Source organism: Alternaria dauci, chromosome 1 (genome assembly GCF_042100115.1).
Source record: "Alternaria dauci strain A2016 chromosome 1, whole genome shotgun sequence".
Taxonomy (NCBI): Eukaryota; Fungi; Ascomycota; class Dothideomycetes; order Pleosporales; family Pleosporaceae; genus Alternaria; species Alternaria dauci.
Window position 1 is genome coordinate 5,603,998 of NC_091272.1, and position 25,127 is coordinate 5,629,124.

A 25,127-nucleotide genomic window follows, 5' to 3' on the forward strand; every position below is an offset into this window, starting at 1 on the left:
CCAGGATCTGGTGGGTGGAGAATCAACGCAAACCATGGTAGAGAGGCGAACCCTTTATTCTGATCGTTTCAGCAGGTCTATAACCTCCATTTCGTTAGAGACGAACAGTCTCAAGCAATAGTCACCACGAGTATTCGGATTCTCCTGGCACTTACACCAAGTCATAGAACGACCGTGCTCTACTTCACCTTGATCGCGCTGCTTCGAGCAGGAGCGACCCGCTACGACCCTCACCTCTATCTCACTACAAACACTATATTGAGGACTCGCCTTTACACTGAGCTCAACATCGCAAACCATACTACCTTGGTCACGAATACCTCAACTCTACCAAATTACAATGACAGTCTTTGGAAGCAAGCAAGACTTCAACAGCCTAGGCCTGGAAAAATTCCGACAGTCGCACGCTCACGCCTCACAGGACTGCACCATCTGTCTCCGACCCCTTGCCGTCCACCCGACCAAAGACGGTATCCCAGACCCAAAGTGTCACGAGGCTGTCCGTATCAGCGCCTGTGGTCACATTATCGGCAAAATCTGTCTAGATGCCTGGCTCGACGTCGGTCATACCTGTCCAGCATGCAACCGCCTTCTCTTCGAAGCCGCCGGCGATCCTATCACACAGGCAGATGTCACCAGTATCCTCCGTTTGTTGGGTCCGTATTTCGATGAGGATGTGATCTTGGCGGTTATTGCGCGGCTTGTGGTCCGTCAGGAGCAGGAGTGTGCGCGAATGAGACAGGCGCATGAGATTGAGATGGAGAGGATTAAAGCAGAAGAGATGGAGGCAAACAACGACAGGTTTGCGCTTTCTGAAGAGGACTTCTTGGATAGTGGTGATGAGTTGGATTCGGATGAGGTTGATGACGATAAGGAGTCTGAGCTAGGAGAGGAAGACAACGATGACTTTGGGGAGAAAGAACGCGATGCGGGTTCAACTTAGAGTCTGACTTATTGTCGGCCAAGAAATCTGCAGCATTTTTCGGGTATTTCATGGGGTCACTGGAGGATATGGCAGGTTCACGGTAGACAAGTCGCTTCATTACAGTCTCTGAAACCATTTTGCTATGGAAGCCTGGAATATGGCCTGCATCGGAGCCACTGGCACCAGGGTATCTGGGCTCTTGTATCTTTAATCCCACTCAATCACTTATTCTCAACTCTAAGATTCGTCCACATCAACCCTGTAACCGGGACCTTGGCCGCCGCGAATCCAATCAGCACCTTGACCTGCAGGTTGTACGCCTCTCCAAACACCATCCTCACCCGCTCGAGAGTATCAGGTGAAAGATGTTGCGCTAACTCTGTCCTTTCCAACAAACTTTCTGCAAGTTCCAAGGGAAGGATATCGGTTAGGTGCGAACGAATGTAGGGCGTAGAGATGGATGTCACAATAGCGATACCGATTAGACCACCCAGGGTACGAAACTGCGATGTAGCTGCTGAGCCGACAGCTAGTAATCGTTAGTAACATGACAATTCAGCTTATGAATGCCAGGATATAGTGTGCGACTTACCCAAATCCCTCTTCTCCATCGCATACGGCACAAGCATGATGAGTCCAGAATTCACAAGTCCAGTTCCCATGCCAGCAACGATCTGGAACGCATACTGACTAGCATCGATATGCGACGAAGTGTCGATCCACGCCAACAACGCGATACCGAGAACTTCCATCAGAGAGCCTGCGAGGATGATCCAGCACGGCGGTATCCTGGGCTTGCCCATCAGTGCGCCGGCAACTGCACTGCCAAAGGGTACGAAGGCGCCGTAGGTGAGGAGGCGGACGGCGGCTGCGAGGGGGGAGAGGCCGTTCACGGTGATGTAACGCTGGGGGATCTGTGCGATGCATACGAACATGACTGTTCCGGAGAGGTAGGTGTTTCTAGTGCATGTGTTAGCATAGATTGAGATGGTGGTGTAATTGGGTAGACGTACATGATCATGCCCAGCTGTATGCGGCTCTGGCAGAAGCGCCAAGGGAAGACGGGCTCGGGGTTGGTGCGACGCTGTGTTGCGTACCATTGCCATGTAAAGAAGGCGACTGCAAAAGGCGCAGAAGCAACGAGCAAGGGAAGGACTTTGTTGGATGACCACGGGTAGTCTAACGATGCTTGCTGGAGACCTGTAGCGAGCAGCACAAGAGTTCCTAGCATCAAGGTCGCACCTAGAAAGTCGAGTCGACGGAGAGAGTGCTTCGAGAAAATGGGGTGTTTCTGCTGCGCAGCAGGTTCGTTGAACAGTGTTCTCGGAAGGGTGAAGCAAAGCGAGATGGCTGTAAGAAGTCCTACTGGGACACTGATCATAATGTCAGTAGTCTTCATGATTCAATTCGGAAGAAACACATACTTCAAAAGAAAGATCCACCGCCAGCTTCCGTGCAGTGTGATTCCGCCACCAAGAAGCGGCCCTGTGATCAAACTGAGCGCAAGCACCATGCTAACACCCGCCATGTACTGTGGTAACTTCCTCTTGGGGACAATCTCCATGAACATGAGTTGAGTGAGTGCATATACGCCACAGCCTCCAATGCCCTGGCACCATCTAAACATGATGAGCTGTATGAGTGTCTGACTAGCCCCACAGAGTGCCGAGAACAAGGTGAAGATGAGCAGTGCAGCGATGAGTGTGTACTTCCGTCCTGCAATGTCCGACAGTTTTGCCCAGATCATCTGGAGACCTTGGATGAGATTAGACGAGCGGCCGTTTTGGGATCACAATACGATACTTACTGCAATATGTCAACATGTATGCTGTGAAGAGCCATGAGCTCTTTTCGTAGCCGCCGAGTTCATCGGTAATGTCCACAATAGCAGTACTGATGACTGTAGACTCAAGAGTAACAAGGAAGATGGAGACCGTAAGCCCAGCATTGATCAGGTAGAGCTTGATACCTGTAATGTATCTTGATTCATCCGCCGTAGCCACGGTCTCGACTTCATTCGGGGGTGAGGTGTCTGAAAACGCCTTCTCGATACTCGTAGCGTCCATTGCGACATCGTCTCTCGACGTAGAAGACATCTCTGTGCTCTGAGATGAGAAATTTGTGAAAAAGCAGAACACAATGGCACAATATTTTTATAAAAGGGTGACCGCCAGGGATGCAGCAGCTGTGCCACCTAGCGAACGTGAATATAGCATCCTCCTTGCTCTTACTATGGTATTAGGCGAGATTATCGTACGTGGTAACTGAAGATCGGTGACACCTGGGAGCTCCCTCCACCAATGAAAAGCGCTCCTATGATCTAGATGAAATGCTCAGTGTGAAGAGGAGACCCTTGTTAGGCATCCACGTACAAAACTTACGCCCTTCACCACAATACGACAGGACCGTGCCATGCATCACTGGCTATCGAAGCGCATGCATCCAAGAACACGCGGCGAAAGGTACCGTTCAAGTCCTGGCAGCCCGACGGTATCGCAAATCAAGCCTTCCCAACTGCCGCATGATGCTGCGAGCCGATAGTAAGCTGATGATTCCGGGAAGACGGTATCACAGAGACGCCGCAATGAGAATGGTCCCTGGCCCCCATATGCGAGCCGGAGTAAGATCTCGCTCGATACATGTGGCTGTTCTCGGTGTGCGCGAATTCATGCAGATAGTGAAGGGTATGCTTCCGTGGCCCCAGAGGATAGCTGTGGGGGGCGGGGCTGTGTGATTGGCGCTGTTCTTGTCGCCCGCTGCCCGCCTCCCGCCCGGGCGTTGCTTGTCGGAACGTGAGAACTAACAGTCAACATGTGTTCTGTACCGAGAGGCTGGTTAAATGCCGTCAAAACCCCAACTAGCGAGTCAATGCGCAAGCAAAACCCCGTGGCTCTCGTATATTCTAACGTCGTGAGGTGCAACCGACGAGAAGGTCCGACGCGAAGAGTTAGCAAAAGTATCCCTGATGGACTCTTTTCGCGAGACAGGGTCGGCCTTACTAAGGCGCTCGCTGATCTTACGTTCTTTGCGACAACCTGGCCTGTTGTTTTTACTGTCTTGCAGTCAAGCGTTGACAATAACAAAGAACGCTGCGCAGATCTTCAAAGTACGCGACAGCAACATAATAGCAGAGTAAAGCCCTCTACGTGTTATCCCTATTACTCTCGACCCAGCTCCCGACAGGACTGTCCTCGTTACGATGTCCAACTTCATTTCCCGTCTCGTCGCCAATCTGGCCCCAAGAGATGGCGCTTAGATTGTCAGGGTTGTTATTGAGATGGCCCTCATCGCGGTCGGCGACCCAAAGCTGGATGACTGCAGATGCGATAGCCTCACAGATCGTGGTTAGCCTCGGTTTTCTAGATTGACAACTGCGACCACTCCCGTTGATTTGTGGGCCGCCGCTATGCTCAAACAGCAATCGCGCTTACACTCTGCGGAGAACTAGCACAAAGAAAGGCTTGAACCAACCTTGGACCGGGGCACATACATGTGACTCTCGTAGACTATAGAGTGCTGAGTCTTCGTGTTATCGGCTCCAAGCGCCACTGCAATCGTGCTGGTATGCCTGATATGCTCGATATGCCGTTAATAGAGATGTCTTTTCTCAGTGAGGATGGCCTAGCATGGTGGATAGATTGAAGGCGGTCCATTAGCGCTGTCTCGGGGAGAGAGATGGAAAATCAGAAGTCTGAATGGTGGAAAAAGAAAGTTGAGGTGGGAAGGATGCTTCTGCTGCCGCCAGAGACCATGCTAAGCTGCGAACGTGGATGGGATATCTGCGTGTTGGGATGACGGTGGCTGATAGTCTAGCTAGAGATTGAGGGCGGAAAGACTCCAGGGAAGGAGCTCTGATAGCACCTGATGGAGATTGAGACAATATGAGGAAAGCCCTGCGGTGTGGTGTCGTAAGATATAAGGTCAAGCGCCGTGGAGGTACAACTCTAGGATTCTCGATTATAAGCCTCTCCAACTCTTCAGCACTTGAACCTTTTTTGCCCTATTCCAGAATGATCATCTCGATTCCAATTGCCGTCGGCGTGGCCGCAGTCTATGTCAGTGGCTCTTCAACATGTAACACAGTCTTGACTTACATGAAGACAGTTTGTGTGTTGCGCTGTATACAACCTATGGTTCCATCCTCTTGCGAAACAGCCAGGACCGTTCTTTGCTCGCATCTCGGGCATTCCCTCATTCTACCATGCCTGCAGAGGAGATCGTCACATCTGGTCTTGGAGGCAGTTCCAGATTTATGGTACGTTCAACTCCAGGCTCACTTCGTGCATCCCACTGACTCTCTTCCCAGGCGACAAGTTCCGAGCGACACCAAATCTTCTTCTCTTCCAGACCCCTGAAGCTTATAATGCCATGTTTGGTCACAAAGCGAACGTCAAGAAGTCTCCATTCTATGAAGTGTGGAGGCGGCACAAGCACGACCTCAACACACTAGGCTGTACCGATGTTGAAACGCACGCCAGGAGGAGAAAGGCTCTCTCGTTGGCTTTTACCGATCAGTCAGTCAAGGCTACCGTGCCTTTTGTAGCTCGACATGTCGACCGTTGGAACGAGTTACTGCCCGGTGAGATCTTCGGTGTCGAGGGATGGTCTGGGCCGCAGAACCTTACGGAGTGGACTGACTACTTGCTGTTTGACATGTTCGGCGATATCTGCTTCGGCAGCGCCAACAACACCAAAGAGCCTGGGCCGAACAACCTAAAGCGCATTCCGCACAACATCACCAGATACCTGCGCTTTTATAACCCTGTGAGTTACCATCAGCCCCTATGATAGCTCTTATATTCATTCTGACGGCCGTAGCTCGCCAAGTCACCTTTTCGAAGCCTGTTGCTTTGGCTCAAGCCGCGTGGCTTGGATAACCTGATGAAGCTCATCACCCCGAAAGAGATCAAAGAATACTTTGCCTTTACCGAAAATCTGGCCATGAGCCGAGTCGAATCTGAAAGGAAGAACGAGACGGAAAAGCGTCCAGCTGAGCGCGAAGACATGTTCCACTTCCTGTGCACAGCCAAAGACCCAGAGACGGGTGACTTTGCGCTGACCACGGAAAACTTGATAGCCGATGCAAATCTGCTCACTGTTGCCGGCTCAGACACCACAAGTGCCACGGTGACTGCGCTCTTCTTCTTCATAACTCGCAACCCGAAAGTCTACACAAACCTGGTCAATGAAATCAGGAACAACTTCGACAGTGCTGAAGATATCGGTCCGGGTCCGGATCTGATGGCAAAGTGCGAGTACCTCAGAGCAGCGGTATACGAGTCCCTGCGCCTCTCGCCGGCTGGCCCTAGTGAGCTTGAACGCACCGTACTTTCGGGCGGCATCAGGATAGCTGGCGAACATATTCCTGGAGGTATCACGATCGGAGTGCCCAAATGGTCGCTCGGCCGGAACGAAGCCCTCTGGGGTGATTACAATACGTTCCGCCCGGAGAGATGGATCGCCTCCGGTTCGAATACGCAAGAGGAGGTGAATCACTTGAAGCGGTCCTTCCATCCGTTCTCCAAGGGCGTAGGAAGCTGTCTAGGTCAGAAGATGGCAATGATACAGCTTTGCATGATTGTTGGGAGAACTCTGTGGAGATACGACGTGCGTCAGGCTCCTGGGCAATGCGTTGGAGAGGGTCGTCCTGATCTTGGCTGGGGCAGGAGGAACCGTGGCCACTTCCAGCTGAGGGACGCATACATTTCTCTCCGTGAAGGTCCGATCGTGCAGTTCAAGAAGCGGGTGCTATGATCGTAGCTTCACAGTAGGGGTGTAAGACGGTAGTCTGCAATTCGCTGAGCAGGGCTGCAAGCTCATATTTCATTCTGTTTTCATGTTGCAGGATAACGCCGACGGCGAACGTTGGTTTCGGTGGAGCGGTGGCAGTCGCATGCATGATTTAATCGAGCGCCGTTCTCTTAGTCATCGACCCTCCCTTCGTGATTGCCTTCATCTCAACCGTGGGAACACACTAACTTCGACCAAGATGCTTCGCTGCAGACATCCACCTCAGCTGGCACGCTAAATTATCGGCGACGAGGGGGACATCTCACTCACTGCATGAGCAATCATAAAACATCATACTTTTTGCATGCAAAACAAAAACCCCAACGAAGTGGCAGTTCAACGATGAGTTGGCTCACATTCCCGGAATGCAGCCCAATCACTACCAACCCTTGACAACGGCTGCTCGAGGCCTCGTCACTACTCAACCCAATCATGGCATGCAGCAACTACTCCAGGGTTCAAGACACGTGAAAAGCAGTGTTCCAGACTACAAAAGCAAGTGGGAGGCGAAGGGCGATGATGGCAACGGGAGGCGAGTCGCCTTCCGGTGAGCGCGTCGGTGAGTCATACGCCGACGACCCATGCAACGCCCAAAAAGTCGTGCACGCCAGGCCGCACCCTCCCAACTCCAACCCTCGGCGATGATCCCCGCATTCAAGGACTGTTGTGTGTTTTCCTGTTGCCCACAAACAGCCTTGTTGTTGCCGCGATGGCGTGTTCTATTGTTTGCGCTTTGTTGAGTGCGTGTTGGGTGCGCGCGCATTCAAAGCCGGGGAGGCGCAGCTGTCTCAGATTGTCGCACGCCTTGGGTAGGGCGGCAACACAACCGTGAGATTTCCAGGAGACGCGTCGCGATGAGGTTTTTCTCTTCGTCCTGCGCGGACGATGGCGGCTAGTGTGCGGCAAGTGAGGCGACGGGGTTGAGTGGACGGGCTGGATTTGGGCCATGGCTTAATCCGGGTCAGTGCGTCGTCATCGCTGGTAATGAGGAAAAGGCACCGGCCGACCTGCGAGCATCAGTGAGGCCAGGCAGCAACGTCACCGCTGCACCTTCCAGTACGGCATGCACAAGGCCGTCGGTGAGCAGCACCAAGATGACGCGCACAGGCAGAGTGCATCAGTGATTGCGACGCCGCATATGCGAGGTGAAGCTGGGGGAGAGGTGAAGGGAAACTGTCGCGCATGGTGCTGGGAGCCCCTTTTACTCACGGCAGAATCTTCTCGCTACCGGCTATCTGAAGCTAAGCCCCAATCGCCGCCGCAAACCCCTGCCCACTAGCGCGCCTCGCAGGGCTTGGCGGCCGGGCTCCCAGCACTATAAGTTCTCGGCCTCCCCCCCAAGTTTTTCACGAGATTTCCGCCGAGCCCGCCGTTGTCGCAACACCTCAACCTCTCTACACCACCATCGCCGCACTTGAAAACTCGCATTTTCAGCTGCGTGCTCACTCACACTGCGACTCGAAAACTCCGGTGTGCTAAGTCCACACATATCCACTCTCTCAGAGGTCGCGATCGGCGCTAGCTTCATCCAGCTCGCGACAGCCCAACTGCAGCCTCGCCCCCAGTCGCAATCCCGACTTACCCCGCCAAAGGCTTGCTGGCTACGCTTTTGGTCACCTTAATCTCTCCACTAACTCGCCGTCGTCTTTGCGACAGCTACCCACTCGACGGCATACTTGTCAACGTTTGCGAGGGACTCATTCGCTTGTAGCTCTCCTGCCTCCGGTACCGTCTCCACCTATTCCATAGACAAGACCACCCACTACTCTCCTCCGGCATCGACCGACCTCGCTATACACATCGCGATCTCGTAGTCTGCCCAGCTTGACCGTCGCTGCCGCTCTAGAACACATTCTGACCTGCGCAGTCTGTCAAGATACCTCACTCTCCTCAAGAGTCTATCGCTCCAATTCCAATCAATAATTCATCATGGATCCAAACTCCTTGACTTCTCACCCGTCCACCGCCGCCCAGGCTCAGACGGTAAGCTCTCGTGATGTCTCCTGTCTGTCAAGTTGTTCTAACGCTCGCTCTCAGTTCGTTGCTCCTGGATCTCTCTCCTACCCCCAGGGCGCGAACCTCGACCTGACTGCGCCTGCCCCTGAGCAGAACACTCAGCAGGTTGCCGACAATGCAAACGGTGTCGCCACGCCTGCGGCTACTCCCGATACACAGAACGGTCAAGTGCCTTCTGGCATCGTGCCTACTCTCCAGAACATCGTGGCTACCGTCAACCTGTCCGCTCGCCTTGACCTCAAGACCATCGCTCTTCACGCCCGTAACGCTGAATACAACCCCAAGCGTTTCGCTGCCGTTATCATGCGTATTCGTGAGCCCAAGACAACGGCCCTGGTCTTTGCGAGTGGAAAAATGGTTGTAACCGGTGCCAAGTCTGAAGATGACAGCCGCCTTGCTTCCCGCAAATATGCGCGGATTATCCAGAAGCTCGGGTTCAGCGCAAAGTTCACCGTACGTTGTGTCGGACTGGGTATCCTTTCTTCAATGCTAACATTGGCATAGGACTTCAAGATCCAGAACATTGTCGGCTCCTGCGACATCCGCTTCCCCATTCGTCTCGAAGGTCTTGCATCTCGCCATCACACTTTCTCTTCCTACGAGCCTGAGCTGTTCCCTGGTCTCATCTACCGTATGATGAAGCCGAGAATTGTCCTCTTGATCTTCGTATCTGGCAAGATCGTCCTCACTGGTGCCAAAGTTCGTGAGGAGATCTACCAGGCCTTTGAGCTCATCTACCCAGTCTTGTCGGATTTCCGCAAGTCTTGAGCAATCTTCTCTCTCCGGAATCCGTCTTAACGAGCCTTGACTATACACCCCAGCTGGTGACATGGCTATGACTTGGACCTTTTCTTCTAACTTGTCATTTTTGCGGCATTGCATGGTGTTATGGTGTGCGGCATTTCCTTTATGCCTCTTCAAAACTCGAAATCTTTTCAAAACTCTAAATTACCCCTCGACACGATTAGACATCTGCACACGAGGTGCCTTCAACCCCTCTTAATCATGGTCACGAAGGCTTTTCTACTCTTCTCTTTTACTGGCGGGTATGATCACGTCGGCGGCTGGCGTGTGGGATGATACCGAGATTGCTTTATTGAGCCGAGGAAGGAACGTATGGACGTTCGGAAAGTGCGACCGTAAAAGCTCGCACGAGGACTCTCAGAGGTTGACGATATGACACCAGAGTTCCTCATAGATGTTGGTGCCTCAAGCATCCATCGTATGTGTACATGACCCTTAGCCTTGAGACAGGTTAGGCAGTAATGTTATCATGATATAATACTTTGTTTCCCTGCTGCTGTTGTGTGATCAGCAAGAGTGATATTCTTATCGTGTGCGGTTCCGGTTGCGTCCATGGGAAGAGGAATCCAGACCAATGTGTGCCTGTCGGGTTTGGAAGGTTGTACGAGAGCAACTAGCCGTCCAAGCGGTGAACGATGAGATTGCAGGTGCACTGCAGTCTCGCGTAAAAAGGGCCCGATTCACCTGCAGCCGCATACGTACTAAGCTCGGAGGGGATAATTGCGACCAACGCAGTGCGATGTCCAGGCGCGTAGGCTCAGGGTGCCTTTACAAATATCCATGGTTACGGGAGGCAAGGAACAACCAGAGCCGTAGGGCATACTATCCTCAGGAGTGCCAGCAAGAATACTGCTGACAAGTTAGCTAGCTTCGAAGACATGTCTTGCTTCATCCGGGTGCGTTATTGGAGTTGAGCGCTAGAAGATGAGTTGCGTCGTTGGGTGTCTCAGTTAGCGGTCGTAGGCTGCTTGACTCTGGCAGTAATCTTTCTTGATAGCGTTTCGAAACATGACGACATGGAATGACGTATAATATCTCCCACAACCTCTGTACTGTCGTTGAGGTTGAAGCTGTTGTAAGGGGTGTACCGGTTCTACTTTGGCCGTTGCGCGGAGTGCCGAGGTGATGGAAGAAGGGAAGTGGGAATTGTGAACTTGAGCCGAGAACAATGCAGCGAGTCGGGCTATATCTACTGTCAGAAGTGCTGCGCATGATGAAGAATTCAAAGGCGCAGAAGGTGAATGTGTGGATGGGAAACGAGATGAACCCGTGGGTCGTGCGCGTATGCAATACAACGGTACCTTGGCGCCTTCCTCCTTAGCCAGCAACACCATGATCGCATACCTCTCCATCCTCACCTCCGTCCGCCATGTAGCCACCACTTCACTTCTCTAGCTATAATTTGTAATATTCCTCAGACCGATGCATACCTTCCTTACGTCTTACTGCTACCGCTGCCATCATGATGCGCATTCCTCTCTTCCGCATCTGGTACTCGACCACGTACACGACCCTTCTCATAGTCCTGCTCCTACTCCTCGCCGTCACGCCTGCGGATACGATATATCAGTCGATAAAATCTGAAGAACTCCAAAAACTGTTTGTCATTGGTGGCGTCTACCTGCTTACTTGCTTGATTGTGCTGTTGATCTACTCGACGCGTATCTACACGAATAGGACTGTGCTTGCGGCGATACCGAAGAGCTATGTGCCGATCGAGGAAGGAGAGGTGGGCAAGGGGGTGCGGAGGATGATTGTGAAACATTTCAAGAGGAGTGCGGTCATTGCCTGGGACAGCAGGCCGAGGGACGTTAGGGGCGAGGCTGAACTAGACGAGGAGAAAGGAGAGGAATCACGGCCAAACACAGCGGAGACGAGGGAGAAGCACAAAGCACACAAAAAGAAAGGCCATCACCATCACCATGCGCCTGACGCGACAATCATCCCCATCTCTGCGAGTTCGCCGCCTTGGGGCCATGTCTCGCATCCTGGCTGGGCGTCGCCTTCGTCGCCTGATCTGCCAAACCTACAGTACTGGGGCGTCATCTGCGAACTGCCCAACCTCATCGAAGCGAAAGCCGTCTCGCTCGCGCCGCCAGACCCTGCGATTGAAGAAAGCGCGCCGCAGTATCCCGATAATGCGCCACCTCTGCCAGACGCGCGTATCGTCACCCTCCTCCAGCGTCCGCGCGCAATGGGCCTGCGCGAATACCTCGCTCGCCTCGCAGACTTTGGGCTGCTGAACCCCCCGGCTCTCGGCGCTACGTTCCTCGCGCAGTACGAATACGCGCGTTTCTCCACCGCGAGTCTGACAGAGACACAGTTCAGAGACATCATGGCCGTCTTTGCAGAGATCCTGAACGGCATGGTAGAAGTCGACCCCGACGTCGTCGAAGAAGCACGCGCACAAGACATCGAGTCCGACACGCGCAGCCTCGCACCCACAGAGTCCAGCTCCGAAACAAGCAGCTCCTCGCACTCACACCTGCCCTACCGCACACCGCAGCTCGAGCGCCAAGCCTCACTATCCTCTTTCAACAGCTCCCTCTCGTCCTCGGACAGCGGCTCAACTACGCACTCGCCCCAAACTGTCCGCACCGCGCCATCGCGCCAACAGCGCAGCTCCACGGTTTTCGGCACGCCACGCACACCCTCGCGAAGATCGTATACAGATGCAGAGTCGGAAACGGGATCGATTGTGGTTCACCAGAGGGCGCGAAGGAGTCCGAGCACATTGCTGCCCAACTCGAGTGAGAGTTCGCTAGGCAGTGCTGGGAGTGTGATTCGTCTGCATCCCAATCCTAGTGAGGGTGATTTGCCGTACGAGTACAATATTGATGCGGGGTGAGGGGATGGAGATGTGAGGTAGAAGGCACATTAAACTTTATATATACAGACCACGCAAAACCGAGTCGGAGTCATAGCTGGGATACAGCGACGTCCAGGAACGAGGTTCGAGGGACGATGAGAGGCGCTTGTAGGGAGAAGAAGAAGAAGAACGTGATCGCGCCAGACATCGAGATCGTGGTATCAACAGGACAGGAGTAGCGGATTGAAGGGAGGCAGCGTTGACGGGCAGGAGGACACGACGGGCATCAGATCTGCGTACATGGACGTACACTGGAGGCATCATATCCCGCCAGCTTCATTGAAGAGAAGTGTCGCAAACATTGTACATAGCATTCACGCCACATACCATCTTTCTCTTCATAACAATGATGTAAATTGAAAATACATTTTACGAAAAAACATCCAACATGAACTTTAGTTTCACCGTAACCTACTCGGCGACCCAAACAGCAGCCATACCCATACCCGTACCAATGCACATGCTCGTAACACCAATGCTCTGCTTCGTCCTCTTCAGCTCCGTCAGCAGCGTAGCAACCTGCCTCGCACCGGTAACACCCAGTGGGTGTCCAAACGCAATCGCACCACCCTTGGGGTTCACCTTCTTCTGGTCCAAGCCAAGCTCGTTGATGCAGTAGAGACACTGACTCGCAAACGCCTCGTTAATCTCAAAGATATCCACATCCGACTTGTCGAGGCCAGTCTTCTCAAGGACAACAGGGATAGCAGCAGCAGGGCCCACGCCCATGAGAAGAGGCGGGACACCGACGATGGAGGCCTGGACAAACTTTCCGAGGATGGTCTGGCCGAGGCGCTGTGCTGTGCTGCGCTTCATGAGGAGGACGGCAGCAGCGCCGTCAGAAACTTGCGAGGCGTTGCCAGCGTGGATGGAACCATCCTTTGCAAACGCGGGACGGATCTTGCTCAGGGATTCCGCAGTCACGCCCTCCCTGACGCCGTCGTCCTTGGACACGGTAATAGTCTCTTCCTGCTTAGTCTTGGGGTTCGTCCACTTGACCGTCAGCGGCGCAATCTCCTCATCAAAGAGCCCCTGTTGCTGTGCCCTGATCGCCTTCTGGAACGACGCCGCCGCGAATGCGTCTTGCGCGGTACGAGGAATGCCCTTGTCCTTTGCCATCTGCTCTGAAAGTACACCCATGGGGACCTTGCAGTTTGCGGATTCCGTGTGAGATTCGAGGAGCTCCGAGAACTCGAAGACGGCGCCGGAGCCGTACTGCGTGCTCATGCTCTCTGTGCCGGCGCCGATGCCAATCTCAATCATGCCGGACTTGATGGCGTTGGCAATGTCGACACAGGCTTGGAGACCGGACGAGCATTGTCGGTTCAAGCTCTTGGTGGCGCTTGTGGTAGGGAAGCCGGCGGCAAGGGCGGCGGCACGGTACTCGGTTGCACCGCCTCCTGGGGCGAGGACAGCGCCAACGGCAATGTCCTCGACGAGGTTGGGGTCGATGCCGGATTTCTCAATAAGGGCCTTGAAGGCGCCGTGGAGGAGGTCGGATGCTTGTGTGTCCTTGAAGCCGCCCTTGCCGCCCTTGGTGAAGGCGGTACGGAGGGCGCAGGTTACGACAATCTATTGAGATGGTATTAGTACAGTGATCTGGCAGAAACGAGCCCCGAGCCCTCATGTGTATAGACATCATGGGCTAATGCGGTAGGACAACGCCACTGTCGCATCGCTCGAAGATGGGATGTGCAACTCACGTCGTCAGGCTTCTTCTCCAACAGGCTCTGCTTTCCCTTGGGGCTCTGAGCTCCGCTTCCACCGGTAAGATGGCCCTCGACCTGCGTAAGGCGCTCCTGGACTTTATCAACCGTCAGCAATCTCGTCCATCACTCGTTATCCTCACTGCCCATGCTCTGCCTTAACATACCTTTGTTGGGTGCTTGATTGGCCATTTTGAATAGTAATGTGAATAACAAAAGCTGTGTAGAGGAAGAGCTAGAGAAGGGGGGATTTGGGGTGAAGTATATGGCGGAACAGACCCTACTACTCGGTCGCGGCAAACCGTAAACGTTAGGTCATTCGCATGCGAAATCGCCGAGGTACGTCGCGCATGCGGTTAGCTCGACTGTGGGGCGCGTCAGCCGTTCCGGGGGGGGGGCAGCTAGCTTTCACATGCTCAGCAACGCGGGCCAGCTGGGGTTTCTGGGGGCGCTTCACATGCCACTCTACGCAGTCTGGAGACGTTTTCCTGATCATGTGCTGCTTGCGGACCTGACCGCTGAGTTGCTGATGCTGACCGAAGGCGTTATGTCGCATGAACTTGGTGGACGTGCACGCATCCGAGGTGAAGAAGATGGTATTGCGACCGTCCAAAACTCGGACAAATCGACTGTAGTGATATTTCTCAGCAAGCCAACCAGGCGCAATAGTGAGCTAATGTGATAACACATCTACAGCCGTACAAAGCCGACTACCCCGGAACGCCCCGCTCAAACACATCCCATCTAATCATGAAAAAAAAGATTCCTCGGCTCACCGCCTCGCCTCCTCATCCTGCCAGGGATTATTCATCACCTGCCTCTCCAGTTCATCTGCAATACTGCCCCTCTGAACCTCCTCATATCCTGGCGGTGGATCTGACGGAGGCTCGAAGCGCTCCTGTTGGGTTTGCGGGCTCGACAACGGACTCGATGTTTGTGGACTTGATGGCGTGGGTGCCACAATCACAGGGCCGCCAGTACCAACAGCAGAGCCGTCCATTGGCGGGCTCAGAGGAGGTTCTGGAACCCGGGCGTGTTGTCTGCTCTCCTCGTACGCAGGTAGGTCTTCCAGATGTACGTTGTTCATGTCAACGCCGCCGACGCTTCTGGTTCCATCATCCATGCCGCCACCGCTCTCCCGCGCCACCTCGACAGCCTGCCGTAACCGCTCCTTTAGCCGCTCGAATATGCTCGCAAAGTCGAATGCGCCGCCTTCCTTGAACTCCATGACGAGGTCTAGCTCGGTGTGCTGTGGTGGTATGCCGCCGCCTTGGACGGGCTGGATGATGGCTTCCCATTTGTTTGCGCCGAACCAGGGTGCTGTTACGCGGGAATCTGTGACGTTGAGGATGGGTACGGCGAAGGACTGGAACTGTGGCGTCGGGGCGACGGGGAGGTAGATCATCTAAGGGGAAGGTTAGCCCGCGAGGTCCACTGAACGTCGAAGTTGTATGCATACCCGTCGGTTTGTGAGGTAGACAACGCCCGACTTGCATTGCTGCGAGTACGACTCGCTGGGGTGGTGCCGTTGGCTAGTCTGCAGCGAGAGAGTGGTTCGAGGAGGAGACTGGTAGAGTGTCTGTTCGCCAGGCAGAGGTGTGTACCCGCCATTCTCAGCGAGCATGACCCAACTAGCTTTGCGGTTAGACTTTATCTTTTTCATCTTGTCTGTCTTGAATCCCATCGTGCTATGCTGAAATGAATGCTGCCTCAAAAGTACATCTAATAGCTACATGCATAATGCGCGGGGTAGTAGAGGGGCAACACGGAGCGCAGCAAGCAAACACAACCAGGCCAGGACAGAGAGGGGGGATAGACGGGAAAGTAAGGGAGAAAGGAGGAAGAGAAAGATACTAACTTGACAGACATGGTTGAAACCGCCTTGCAGCAAACTTGTTCACGGATAAAGCGTGAATAGTTCGCCCACCAAAAGTGTCTCAATGCAAGCCAACCTTCCTTGTAGGAATGGCGCCAAGTGTGCCTTGCGTAGGAAAGTGGTGCCCGCCTGGACAACTTATCGGCCCGACCACCGCTGCCTATCAGATGCCGTGTTGCGGTTCCCGCGCAAATGCGAGTGATCAGTCTAGCGCGGTGCGTGGGGACGAAACGGTGGGGTTACCAAGGTTTCGAAGTTGTGTGCTGGCGGCGAGCGCGGTTGTCGCGAGTGAACAAGAAGCGTACTGTAGGTATGTTGGGGACGGGGGTTTGTGAACAAGAGAAGGGACGACGCAGAATGCAAATGTGTGTGTTGCTCTGTAAATGGGTATGCAGCTCGGGTGCGGTATTTACGTATTCCGATGGGAGGCTGCAGGAGTGATGCCTATGGTGCCTATGTAATGCAGCGCCGCTCTGCAGCTGGTGACGATCCCGTGAGACAAGCTTGCGTCACTTGCTCTTTGTGGCACTTTCCAAGACTTCCAGGCCTTGGGCATGGCAGTCATCGGGCGAGATTAGGCGGAACACGACGCGTCGTGATCGAACAAACAATGCATACGTTGTGAAATGTCGTTTACTCTTGAGTGATATGTTTCATTCATAGCCGTAGCCCGTGCTGATCAAACGCCATTACCCGCCTGCCGCTAATGCTAATAATGAATCAATAGACCCATACGTAATGACTCGGAGTACATGATCGCTCAATGCTGGAGACAAAATAACATAGTAATACAAAAACATTCAAGGCTCCTCCCTCTCCGTCACCGTCCATCGCCTCTTAGGCCCTTGACGGTGTTCGTACACATCATCCAACTTTGGCGGTCCCCAAAGCCCAGTATTACTCTTCGGGGCTGCTTTCGCGCCCCAAAGGCCACCAGACGCCGCCGGAGCGGTCGGTTTGCGAACCTGGGCACTGACTAGAGGAGTGGATTTATCGCTGACCTCTCTTTCTTCTTTCGAGTCCAGTCTCGTCAGGCGGTTGCTTGTGTCGGATGCACCGTCCATCTGTGCGATCGAGTTGCTCTTGGATTTAGATGCAGTCGGGGTATTGGGGGCGGCCTTTGGTTGAGGATGCGGGTTTGAGAAGTTGAGGACCATGTCCGCTTCGGTGGCGGGTGTGCTTGTCCCTGAGCCTGACCACAGTCCGCCTGCTGGAGATGCACTCCCGCTTGTCACACTTTGCATGAACCTGGAATTCGATCCAGAGCTCAAAGTCCGCCGCATGCTTCCCAATGAGCTCAGACTGCTTCTGTATGGGTCCCCGAGCAGGAATGGCGAGTCAAGTGGACTGCTCGTCGTCGAAGATCCCGTAAATCTTCGCCGCGACTCCAGCGATGGGCTTGCTGAGTTGGCCGAGGATTGTGTCTGCCTCTGTGCAGATGGCGGCTTCGAAGGGTCGACACCAGGCCGCAGATGATCGACTGAAGCGGAGAGCTTCATGTCGTAGGTATCTGACATGCCGGGATCCGCTACCGACAGTCTCCGCTGATGTATCGTCGCCGGCGCGGGTGTCTTTTTGGGCTCGTCCCTCCGAACGGCCATGGAGAGTGATGCTAGACCAATGTCCATCAAGACGGGCTGGTTCGTTATGGCACCTAGCAGAGCATTGCACCCTGCTCCATGAGTTATGAGAATCAACACCAGCTCTTCCTCCTCTTCGGCGGTTGGATCGTCGCTAAAGTTTGGAAAGGGCTCTGATTTCGAGTGCGATACGGGCGATGGTGTCAGGCGCAAGGGTTCCTTGAACATGAAGCCAGGAAATTGGTCCTTTGGAGGCGCCGTGCCGTGTGCTCTGTACCACTCCATCATGCCCGCGAGGCCTCTCCGAAAGCGCTTGTGCATTGTGCTCCATTCATCGCCGTACTCGCCGCCATCGCCCCAGTTCTGTGGTGGACGCATGCTGTCCCATTGGAAGTCTACTTTGACGCAGGCTTCCTGGGCATGCGCGACGTAGCCTCGCGGTATCGGGTCGGCCGGAGAGACGGAGTAGGAGGGGTGCGGCGGGTGGTAAACGCGATTGGGTACAGCGGTAGGCTTTGGTGTTTGCATAGGCATTGCCAGTGGTGCTGTCGCTTCCTTGGACGGCGTTCTTTCGAGACCCAGCGGGCCAGCGTAGCTGCTTGAGCGCTCACGCAGCGGCGCAAACTGCGCCAGACTGCCCATGGCTGTACCAGCGGTGGGTGTGCTCGTCCCAGACGCCTTGCTGCCCATCCAGCCGCCCGGAAAGTTGCCCTTGATAGTGTTTGGGTTTGGCTGTTCTTGAATGTAGTCACCTCTCCGCAGCAGATCTGCTTTGGCGCCGGCCACCATCATGGTCGAGTTTGGCGGCGGTGTGATGTCGGCGTAGTATTCGGGGGACAGCCATTCGCCCAGGAAGGCATCGATGCGCAGCAATATCCTCTCGGGGCCTGTGTGGGGTCGCGCTGATATCTCGAGATTGGGGTCGGCAAGCGGTTCAAAGGTGTGGGGCTGCGACGAGGTCGCTTTGGTGCGCGGCGCCTTCTTCGCAGACGGTGCCAGTGAGCCGCTGTTGTCTTTGGAGGGAGGCGTAGGCGTGCCCAGTTGCGGCGTGGTCGGCGGACGGTGTTGCGAGATGCCCGCTGCCACTGCTATGCTCGTCTGGACGCATCGTAGGAACGGGCTCGAGTGAATGATAATCTTGCGCTTCTTCTTGGGCCGGCGCAGGCCATCGTCTGCCTGGGTCTTGCCCTCTTTCGAGATGCTCAGCTTGCCCAGGTCGAGATGTGCGGGGTCGTTGCTCGTCGCATTCTTCGCATCCTCTGCCTGCTGCACGTCTCGCTCGTGCAGCAGTGCGGCTATGCGCTGGCCGAGTGCCTTTGCCTGCGACCACCCGCCATAGGTGAGGGGCGGGTCGTAGGGCGTGGGGGAGGAGAGGTGCCAGGATTTGTCGGCGGCATCGAGACGGGCGCCATGTCTGCACACGAGGTTAGCGAATTGGGCGGAATGTGGAGCCGTGAAGGGTAGGTGAGACGGTACCTGGCGACGACTACGACTGCAGGACCCTTTGCCATGCCCCGCTAAAGATGGCTCGCCTCGTTGCGTGCAGGTGTCTGCGAGCCTGTGCGACTGTGGCAGATGCGATGCGCCTGCAATACAAAGAAGCAAACTGGTGGGCTCCGTATGCGAGGAATTGCGAGGGCGTGAAAAAGAAAAGCCAAGGGGGCGGCAAAGCTGCAAGTCGTCAAGTGATTGCCGCAGACGCTCCAGGGTAGGTAACTGTAAGTTTGCGCAACGCTATGACACCATCGTCCCTCTCGCAAACACAGCTGGAGCGAGCATGCCACCCTGGCCTCTCCCCCAAAGACAGCTGGCGCGAGCATTCGGCCGTCTGCAGGTTGCACCGCTCCGCTCCGCCCCGTCGCAGTCGTGTTTACAAAATACAAACAAACTTTGTCGCGCGCCCGTGCATGCATATGTCATCTCGTCGTCCGCCGGCGGAGTTAAGCCGCCGGTATGCCATGACTGGTCTGAATTGACTAAACACTCTTACTCGAGATAATCTCCGCCCGTCTCCTTGTGTATCACGTCAAACATCGGTTTCGCACTGAACCACCCAGCCAGCGGCGTCCCAACCGTCTTGTACGTGTAGGCCGCGTCCTCCTCGGCAATCTTCACAGTCGCCCCGCCTCGTCCCGCCACCGCCGCGTCCGCCATGAGCTGCGCTTGGCAGCACTTCTCCATGCTCACGAACCAGAACACCGCCTCCTCTACGCTACCGCCTACCGTCAACAGCCCGTGGTTCTGAAGCAGCGCCGCCTTTTTGCTGCCCAGGCACTTTGCAATGTTCTTGCCCTCCTCCGCGGCTAGGACCACGCCGTTGAACGACTCGTATATAACGTGGTCGTTGTGGAACGCGCACGAGTCCTGTGTGATGGTGTCGAGTTTGCGGCCTAGTGCGCAGAATGTGCGTCCGTAGATGGAGTGCGAGTGTGCTGCCGCGACGACATCGGGGCGTGCCTCGTGGACAGCATGGTGTATCATGTACGCTGCCGTGTTCAGCAGTCGGCACTCGCCGCCGTCGATGACTTCGCCCTTTGCATTCACGAGGATGAGGTCGGAAGACTTCATCAAGCTGAAAGCAATTCCGAATGGGTTGACCCAGAATGTTGTCGGGTCCACGGGGTCCTACATCGTGTCAGTATCGTGCATGCTTGTTGTACGCTCCACTCACCCTCAGTGTGATGTGACCAGCCACACCTTCATCAAAGCCATATTTGCCAAAGATGCGAAAGGCAGCAGCAAGTCGGCCCTTTAGGTATGCGCGCTCCTTGTAGGGATCGTCAAACTTTGGCAGTTTGGGAAATTTCAACATCTCCATCTTCCCATCTCTCTGGTTCAGGCCAGGTTCATTCGGGGCGACTGTGTTGAGCCTGGTCTCGTCGCCTGCCTGAGGCTCGGTTGCCGACGGAGGAGACATGGGTGTGATAGTTGGAATGTAAAGTCGACAACTGGTGGGGATCGTACAGTAGGAAGAGAGCATGTCCTCTGTAGTCACAACAAATGGGGGTCGCGATGCACGGACTGCCTAGGTATCTTCGTAAGAGGCGAGACAGACATTCCTCACCTCGGCTCTACCACATAACTCTATCTGTTCAGGATCACTATCGGAACCCGCCCGATTACCGCTATCTGGCGTTTACCACGTCAAAACAGATGCCGTGGTTGGTCAGGTTCTGATTACTCGATGCAGGTGCGGGGCATATGCGCGGGGTAAGCGCTGGATATCGCTCTCCGACATGGGTATATCTTATCTGCAGAACGTCAAAGTTGGGGTTCGTCCTTTGCAATGATAATGAAAAGACACTGCTGATGCTTGAGGTCAGAACGACGGGCATCTAGTTCTCTGCAATGCTGATAATCAGCGCATGTCCTGCACCTTTGACCTACCAGCTTCAGTACCAAGACTGCCCTGCATCCTGTCGTGCAGCTGGAGGATGACTATACAGTATACTCAGGGCGTAATGTAACCCACTTCTGCCACCACAGGGCATATATCAGTTCATGTGTTGAATTCAAGTCTAGTACAACTTGCTGCAAGTACTCTATCAGGCGGAGAGTTCGGGCGTTAATCTGCACCTCAGCACCTCAAGAGTCTCCTATTAAGATTTTCAGATTGGTAGAGCAGGTGAGTGTATACCGAGGATTCGTTTCCTCTTATATATAGAGACTGGCCACCCATACCGATATCTACAGCCAATAGCGCTCTTGATCATTATGTATGTGTAACGGCATTTCGGTTCTGCGAGTTGTTCTTGAAAAGGACAAACAACAGTGTGTTTCATGCATACAGCCTGATCGGGATGGGCACGGTGAGACCGAGTCGTATTCAAAGCCGTGTTTGACATGCTGACATGCCGCTGTCCCATGGCGGCGCCACGAACGTTCGTTCAGCTGAAGGAAGGTTCCAAGGTTGCCTCGCTTGTGGCAACCAATGTAAAGTAAAAGTGTCCTGGTCAGCACGACCGAACCGGACAGGAGGTGAACCCCTCCATCTCTTGATGCATTGCAATTTCAAAACCAGAAAGAGGAAAACCAATCAGCCCTGTCGCGCATGAGAGTGCGGCGAGCCCGATCAAGTGGGGGTCACGCAGTGTGACCAGGCGGGCTGCTCCACTAAATTCGATCGGCTGTCGGTTCGCAGTACCTGAGCAATGACTTCAGACGCCGGAAATATTCCCGTATCGGAAGCTGAGCCCCACGCTTTAGTAGGATGGCACTGGGTTCGATGAGCACTTGCGACATCTTGCGCGATTGAACGCTGTGCTCTCGTGAACTTCGAACGTGGTGGGTTTCTCGACCGCGCTGGAGAAGCAGTAACCAAGCTCCCTTCCAGTCTTACCGGAGAGTTTCTGCAATCCGCTCGAGCGTTCGTGGGTAGCCGAGAAGTAGCGTGTATATGATCGGAAGAGTCGGAAGAAAGCATGCGCACATAGAGGACTGTGCCGGATCATCCCCGGGTATTGTAACCTTTGTAAAGCCGCGTTGCGACGGTCGGTAACGCTCGGAGCTTTCTCCTGACCCTCAAGACTGATAGCTATCCAATTGGAAGGGAAAGCTGACCACTGGTACCGGTTTTTTTTTTGTAGAATGTATAGTCTACCGCAAGACTGAACCAGCATTGCAACACAGGGACAGAGTGACATTTCGTATCGAGTTTCAGGAGTTCACCGATAGCCGATTGATGCGCCATCGCTGAAAGTAGCGCCGCATTGCTCGATAGTATTGGAATCCTGCATACACTGCCTATGGAGTGTCAGCAGCGGGTAGTCGAATAGTGTCCAGACGATGACGCCTGGTGCGCATCATAGACAGTGGAGCCGCGCATCACCGCCGACATTGCTAAAAACTTCCCAAGTTTGATTCGGTCTCCGCCAAGAGTACGCGATGTTGCGATGGCCTCGCACCTGCGTACTCATTCGCAGGGGTCGTCTAAGTTTGCCCAATGCTCGATACCCTACAGGGACGAAGATTCCTACCGTGGATCATTCATAAGATTTCTTTGAGAAGTAATCCTGGCTTTCGGCATGGAACAGCGATTGGCTCTGCAGGTTCGTATCGCGACGAGCTGTCGCCCGGAATCCAGACAATGCGATTTCGACCCGGTCTGACGCACGGAACTCCCAACAAGGAATACTGCGAATAATAAAGTACCGAAAAGGTCATTGGTAAAATGCGCCATCGCCAGAAGTGACTAGAGGTGGAGATGCAGACAGCCTTGCAAGTGGAGATAGGTGGAGGTCGCGATCTGCGGCTAGAGTCCAAGCTCTCGCATGACGCAGCGTCAAGACGCGAAAAAGAACATGTCCGACGAAACAATTACGCAGGCATGCAGGAACGGAATCAAACGCCAGCCTGGAGCAGTTTGACAGCCTTTTTGTGTTTCTTTCTCATGTCGGAGTTTCTCTCATTTTGATCAAAATGTCCGTTCGGTGGTTTGGTGTCGTCTGGAGACGTGCCCAGGCATGCCGTCGCGGACCGATACGCGAGCTGTGCCGGTAAAGCCAACGTCGACAAGAAAGGCTAAAACAAAAACACCAGAAGCCAAAAACGTATCGACTGCTTCTCCCCGCGGCTGGAGAGTGGCTCTGCTGAGATGCCGGTTATCTCTTGCACCGATTTCCGGGCAGCCCGAGCGATCGACGCGAATGGTGCAGGTGGGTCGTGTTGATCCCCTGCTCCCATCAGCTCTGCACACTGCCTTAGCGGGCCGCCCATCGATGATGCCAGAAGCAGATCCATACCGAGGCTTGCAGATATCAGCGAGCAAGCAATATCAATGGACCGCTTAACCCCAAAGCGGGAGGACCGTTCCTCCGCCCGCATATCCACCTGGCCTCTTTGCGACGACTCAGCACTCATTGTGGACCTCTCAAGATTCACACTATAGGATTTCGGTCAACCCCGCCTCCATCCTAGACTCCTTCTACATTAGCGAGACATCCCGTGCTATCTTCCAGACCTGCGGCAGATATGGTCGCCGACCACCAGCAGACGGAGCTAGCGAGCTATTGGCCTTCGCTTGTGGGCTATTGTGGCTTGCTTGGGAACGACATTACACTCGTCGGCGGTTCCTTTGATCGACGCCTCGTCAAGCATGCAAAGAGACGGCAACCTTGACGGGGGCGGAGACGGATATGGCGCTTTTTGCTGTTCGCCCAAAAGCAAGCATGCAAAACGAAACGCTAGACTCTTGATGTAGTCACTCCTGCAGAATACATATCGTGGACGTGGTACACACTACCGCTCTACTGGAATCTTGTTCTCCGACAGTCTAGCACAGCCCCGAAGAGGTGCAGATCCCACTAAGTTGCAAAGAACGGGAATCTTGACCATCTACCCAAAGGCTCTCGCAGCTTCGTTGGAAGCCATGATAGCCACATGCGGCCAATCTTGAACAAACAGCTCTTTCAGACCAGCCACAACGTACGAAGAGCAATGGCTTTGCTGATAGGCCTCGGGAGTGGCCTTCACATCACCCAGCATATGGTCAAATCAAATCACCATTTCCCCACTCCGTCCAAGCCCTTAGCCGCATTGGCGTGTTGCAGCCGACTACGAGCAAGCGCAGCCTCCCCACGTACTCCATGTGGTGGAGCTCATACACCATGCTTGCGCGTCAATGCACTCACACATGCCAAAAACGACTTACCAGACGTGTCATGCTCGGCTACGATGCAGGATCGCCGACCTGCATCATCGACTGTAGGGTTGTCTTGAGCTGTAGACGAAACTCACCCCGGCTCAGCTGAGCTAGCTCATGCAGGTAGGAGCTGTTAACACACTCCGGGATACTCACCAGCTCACACTATGACGCCAAGCTGTTGATCTATACTATTGAGGTCCATATGCCCCGCTCGTGGTCTGTAGGATCCACCCCAACCGATCATAGCTCTACAAGGTATAACATTATATAGAGACGGCTCGTGTATTGTTCGGTACATGTCCTTCATGTTCCTCCCGACCCATGTTACAGATTTTCAGTAAGTCGCCATCTTCTCCCGAGTAATGTCCTTGTGCTGATCCACCTTCTTCAGAGAGACATAAAAAGAGACGCTCCCTGGCATCTGAAGATTCTCAAACCCCACATAGACGCTCGTCCTCGCTTGCATCTATTGAGACTGACGCTACATCTTCTCCTCCTTCTACGAAGTATTCATCTTCGCCGCCGTCATTACCAGTGTCAAAAGGCCGTCCGTCTCCTGCACAAATCAGTTACTCTACCCCTACAGCACCTGAACTTCAGCTACAAACAGTACCTGAGGCTACTGCAAGACCAGCTTCAATAATAGAAGACCCCTTGCCACTTTCAGCGCAAACACCTTCTATTTCGGCTGTATCTACACCGACTCGTGTTATTCCCACAACATCCAGCTCAACAGGCCGTAACACACAGCTTGTTCTTGAACTGTCTCCACAGCCAGACATCCCGCCTTCTCCATCTCCTGTCCGCTCTCAATCAGAGAGTCTACCATCTTCATTGCCCGTGCGCTCCTCAATCAGCGCTTCGGTTTCAAACGAATCCGTAGACACTATCAAACCACTGCAACTTTCAATGCCCGTC

General features: G+C 54.1%; 9 protein-coding genes across 9 annotated transcripts; 4 read left to right on the top strand and 5 right to left on the bottom strand.

The window, feature by feature from the left end:
• Positions 1-340: 340 nt before the first annotated feature.
• On the top strand, positions 341-943 carry ACET3X_001734 (uncharacterized protein; the record flags this gene model as incomplete). Its single annotated transcript, XM_069447058.1, has 1 exon — positions 341-943. The coding sequence occupies one exon, from the start codon at positions 341-343 to the stop codon at positions 941-943; it is 603 nt and encodes a 200-aa protein (XP_069311976.1).
• Positions 944-1,146: 203 nt separating this feature from the next.
• On the bottom strand, positions 1,147-2,991 carry ACET3X_001735 (uncharacterized protein; the record flags this gene model as incomplete). The annotated part of the gene is made up of 5 exons (XM_069447059.1): positions 1,147-1,454; positions 1,518-1,885; positions 1,939-2,298; positions 2,350-2,680; positions 2,733-2,991. 5 exons carry the CDS (start codon positions 2,989-2,991, stop codon positions 1,147-1,149), a joined length of 1,626 nt encoding a protein of 541 aa, XP_069311977.1.
• Positions 2,992-4,935: 1,944 nt separating this feature from the next.
• ACET3X_001736 (uncharacterized protein) lies at positions 4,936-6,679 on the top strand (the record flags this gene model as incomplete). The annotated part of the gene is made up of 4 exons (XM_069447060.1): positions 4,936-4,980; positions 5,030-5,180; positions 5,232-5,689; positions 5,744-6,679. 4 exons carry the CDS (start codon positions 4,936-4,938, stop codon positions 6,677-6,679), a joined length of 1,590 nt encoding a protein of 529 aa, XP_069311978.1.
• A 1,965-nt stretch (positions 6,680-8,644) lies between these two features.
• ACET3X_001737 (uncharacterized protein) lies at positions 8,645-9,499 on the top strand (the record flags this gene model as incomplete). Its single annotated transcript, XM_069447062.1, has 3 exons — positions 8,645-8,698; positions 8,753-9,184; positions 9,236-9,499. The coding sequence occupies 3 exons, from the start codon at positions 8,645-8,647 to the stop codon at positions 9,497-9,499; spliced, it is 750 nt and encodes a 249-aa protein (XP_069311979.1).
• Positions 9,500-10,997: 1,498 nt separating this feature from the next.
• Positions 10,998-12,383, top strand: ACET3X_001738 (uncharacterized protein; the record flags this gene model as incomplete). Its single annotated transcript, XM_069447063.1, has 1 exon — positions 10,998-12,383. The coding sequence occupies one exon, from the start codon at positions 10,998-11,000 to the stop codon at positions 12,381-12,383; it is 1,386 nt and encodes a 461-aa protein (XP_069311980.1).
• A 409-nt stretch (positions 12,384-12,792) lies between these two features.
• On the bottom strand, positions 12,793-14,377 carry ACET3X_001739 (uncharacterized protein). Its single transcript, XM_069447064.1, has 3 exons — positions 14,278-14,377; positions 14,108-14,208; positions 12,793-13,976 (listed from the first exon to the last, which is right to left on the bottom strand). Exons 1-3 carry the CDS (start codon positions 14,300-14,302, stop codon positions 12,816-12,818), a joined length of 1,287 nt encoding a protein of 428 aa, XP_069311981.1. The 5' UTR covers positions 14,303-14,377; the 3' UTR covers positions 12,793-12,815.
• A 384-nt stretch (positions 14,378-14,761) lies between these two features.
• Positions 14,762-16,391, bottom strand: ACET3X_001740 (uncharacterized protein). The gene is made up of 3 exons (XM_069447065.1): positions 15,969-16,391; positions 15,570-15,741; positions 14,762-15,515 (listed from the first exon to the last, which is right to left on the bottom strand). The coding sequence occupies exons 1-3, from the start codon at positions 15,977-15,979 to the stop codon at positions 14,883-14,885; spliced, it is 816 nt and encodes a 271-aa protein (XP_069311982.1). The 5' UTR covers positions 15,980-16,391; the 3' UTR covers positions 14,762-14,882.
• A 395-nt stretch (positions 16,392-16,786) lies between these two features.
• ACET3X_001741 (uncharacterized protein) lies at positions 16,787-19,077 on the bottom strand (the record flags this gene model as incomplete). The annotated part of the gene is made up of 2 exons (XM_069447066.1): positions 16,787-18,980; positions 19,043-19,077. 2 exons carry the CDS (start codon positions 19,075-19,077, stop codon positions 16,787-16,789), a joined length of 2,229 nt encoding a protein of 742 aa, XP_069311983.1.
• A 475-nt stretch (positions 19,078-19,552) lies between these two features.
• Positions 19,553-20,483, bottom strand: ACET3X_001742 (uncharacterized protein; the record flags this gene model as incomplete). The annotated part of the gene is made up of 2 exons (XM_069447067.1): positions 19,553-20,191; positions 20,238-20,483. The coding sequence occupies 2 exons, from the start codon at positions 20,481-20,483 to the stop codon at positions 19,553-19,555; spliced, it is 885 nt and encodes a 294-aa protein (XP_069311984.1).
• Between the last annotated feature and the right edge of the window lie 4,644 nt (positions 20,484-25,127).

Coding starts and splice junctions, on each gene's coding strand:
- ACET3X_001739 (XM_069447064.1), bottom strand. CDS start 14,302: ATGGCCAATCAAGCACCCAACAAAG. Junction 14,209..14,277: donor CAATCAAGCACCCAACAAAG/GTATGTTAAGGC, acceptor CGGTTGATAAAG/TCCAGGAGCGCCTTACGCAG. Junction 13,977..14,107: donor TGGAGAAGAAGCCTGACGAC/GTGAGTTGCACA, acceptor CCATCTCAATAG/ATTGTCGTAACCTGCGCCCT.
- ACET3X_001740 (XM_069447065.1), bottom strand. Junction 15,516..15,569: donor TCTACCTCACAAACCGACGG/GTATGCATACAA, acceptor CCTTCCCCTTAG/ATGATCTACCTCCCCGTCGC.